Source organism: Poecilia formosa, unplaced genomic scaffold, assembly GCF_000485575.1.
Source record: "Poecilia formosa unplaced genomic scaffold, Poecilia_formosa-5.1.2 Scaffold44, whole genome shotgun sequence".
Taxonomy (NCBI): domain Eukaryota; kingdom Metazoa; phylum Chordata; class Actinopteri; order Cyprinodontiformes; family Poeciliidae; genus Poecilia; species Poecilia formosa.
The window spans coordinates 508,284-511,382 of NW_006799983.1; the positions used below are offsets into that span (position 1 = coordinate 508,284).

At 38.2% G+C, this 3,099-nt stretch overlaps 1 protein-coding gene across 1 annotated transcript in view; it reads left to right on the top strand.

Moving 5' to 3' along the window:
* The first annotated feature begins 2,310 nt into the window (after nt 1-2,310).
* The window catches only part of tacr3a (tachykinin receptor 3a), a 32,908-nt gene continuing 32,119 nt past the window's right edge, over nt 2,311-3,099 (top strand). Inside the window, exon 1 of the mRNA XM_007551829.2 lies at nt 2,311-2,971. Within this exon, the coding sequence (XP_007551891.1) occupies nt 2,604-2,971 (368 nt within the window). The 5' untranslated portion in view covers nt 2,311-2,603. The remainder of the gene's footprint in view (nt 2,972-3,099) is intronic.

Here is a 3,099-nt window from a genome sequence, read left to right on the forward strand (position 1 = left end):
GAAGAGATTAATCAAATATAAACAACAAGATGAGTTGTTCCTGCGTCTTTTTGGGGGAAGAAAGCCTTTTCAAGTTTGGGCAGAAGATGAGGCGGCATAAGGGAGCAAAAACCTTGACAATCAGATTCAAGTTGGAAATCTTGCTGGGCCCCTTCAAAACATAAATATCACAACCAGTCAAAAGAAAAATGTAATATTAAATTATTCTAAAACCTATGAAAGTAGTTGGGACTTTTCTCATAAACGAATTTATTGTAGAAAAAACTGAAATACATGAATGGATGGATTTTTTTTTTTTTTTTTACCAAAATAAGAGAGGCAATAATGTTTAAACTTTTACCTACAATACTTTTGAAAATTTATGTTTGATTTGAGTAAAAATGTACCTTCCAAAATTAGAATTAAATTATTTTCACTTTTTATTTAAATTTACTTTCATTAACATCCTCATTCACTGCGAGTCGCCTGCGAATGAAAGCACATTTCTTGATGTGGCGTGTAAAGAGTAAAATCACCTGTGGGCTGCACTCAAAAGCTTTACATGACTGATTGAATTTATTCAGCCTGCAAAGAAATGCTGGTATCCCACACTATTTATTCCAGTTGCCGTGTAGGCAGACGAAGCGGCTTTATCTAATGTGACCAGTTTGGTGTCTGTAGGGGACGTCAGCCTGCTTGTTATGTGTGCTGCCCTGGCAGAAAAGGCTTCACTCCTGCTCCACCATCAGTTGTAGTCTTAAGACGGCTCCACTCTAAAATTGATACTGCAAGTTGCATAAAATACAAATCCTTGAAAAGTTTTCATACCCTTTGAACTATCATATTTTATCACTTTATGTCCTTATAAGTATTTTTGTGGAATTATGTGCGATACACCAAGCCAAGGTATTGCATAATTATGAAGTTGAAGGAAAATGACTTGCTTTTCAAGGTTTTCTACAAATGTGTCCCAAAAAGGCTGTCATACGTCTTAAGTCTTCATTTATCAGTACTTTATAGTATCACCCTTAAACCTGAAAGTATTTTTAATTATGTCTCTACCAGTTTTCTATATGTGGAGATTAAATTGTTTACCCATTTGTTTTTGAAAACTAGCTCAGACGGATCGGCTGCAGAGCATCTGTGAACTATAATTCAAAAGTCATAGAATCTCAATTCAATTCTGCTCTCTACTTTGACTGGACCATTTGAACATTTGAATGTACTTTGATCTAAATTCTACCCCAGTTTATCTGCTTCTATTGTTCGATTTTCTCACACTTAACAGTTTATCATCAAGATCATAATTTGCTCTCGTATCTCAATTTAATTTGATAATTTTAGTGTGGCCTGTGCTTCAATGTCTCTTCTTCAGCATTAAACCTTTGTGTGACACCTAACTTTATGAAAGGTGCTCTACAAATAAAGATTGATTATTTTTCTAAAGAGCATGATTCTGCCTTTGCATTTAACGTGGTCTGTTCAGTATGACGCAGTTTTCCTCCACTCGTGTTTTAGATGACTTTTGGTTTCATCTGATCGGAGAACCTTCTTCAACATGTTTGCTGTTTCACCTACATGACTTCTGGCCAGGGTTAGATTCTCCCACCTGTGTCATACTTTTTCCATTTCTGGACAACAGATTGAACCGTGTTCTGTGAAATTATAAACTCCATTTAGATGGACTCCAGTTGCTAATTAGATGACTTCTGAACATGACTGACTGGAATGTATTTTACTTATGACATAAAAGCACAGCTCAAAAGAATAGACTGTCAAGAAAAAAGTTCAGCAATTTTTCAGAAAGTAAAACTCAAATTCATGACACAAAGAGTGAAATATTTCAAACCCTTAATTTGGATGATGATGGCTTACGGATAATGAGAATCCATATTTCAGCGTCTCAGAAAATTAGAATATTACACAAGAATAAATCAAAAAGTATATTTCAAAGAGAAATGCCAGGATTCTGAGAAGTAAGTTAATTTCTCTGAACTCATTGTTTAGTTTGTGGCTGAAACTATGTGAAAAGGTTCAAATCAATAAGGCTTTAACAAGGTGGAAATTTACTTTGTGACAATAAATTGGAGGATTTCTACCACAATTAACTCTTCAAAAGGTGAGTTAAAGAGAAGTCTCCCAGCCACATTTCATATCCTGTATCTGGAACGCTGCTGTCACAACATCATTTTGGAGATAAAGAAACCTCAGTGTGCCGTGACAGATTATACACTGCGGAGACAGACAGCTCATGTTGTTTGTTATTCATGAAGTTTGAAACAGCAGCCACACATCGATCAATCTGTTTCACTGTTCGGTGCACTTGTGCGTCACTTCGCGCGTTGCTGCGGACGGAGGAGGCTGTGCGTTCACACCCACATTCAACAGGCACCGGATCACAGCTGGTTTACGCACGGACTGGAGAGCAGTCCAGAGCGACTGCAGACCGACATCGAGGAAGATGAGGACTCTTTAATTTGCGCGCAATGGCGCCTATGCGCAAATCCTTTTCTGCCAATCCAGATTTGCGCTTCAATAAGTAGATTAAAGGACAAAATAATAATAAAAAAAAACATATATTGATAGATTTGATCTTAACTAAGTTCGGATAAAAGCAGAGGAGGATGGGTACCCCACACAACGGATCCAATGTAACATCGAATTACACCAACCAGTTCGTGCAGCCGCCGTGGCGCATCGCTCTCTGGTCTGTCGCTTACAGCTCCGTGCTGGCGGTGGCCGTGTTTGGAAACCTCATCGTGATATGGATCATTCTCGCCCATAAGCGGATGCGGACGGTGACCAACTACTTTCTGCTTAACTTGGCCTTTTCGGACGCGTCGATGGCCGCTTTTAACGCTTTGATAAACTTTATCTACGCTGTCCATGGAGACTGGTACTTCGGGGAAGCCTACTGTAAATTCCAAAACTTCTTCCCAGTGACATCTGTGTTCGCAAGCATCTACTCCATGACTGCAATAGCTGTGGACAGGTGGGTCTATGGAAATTAACATTAATAATAGTTCAGATGATGCAGTAATTCTCAGTCTATTGACCTCAGTTCTTCATCACAATGACGGAATTTTATTGAACTTATAGGGACACTTATATATATATATA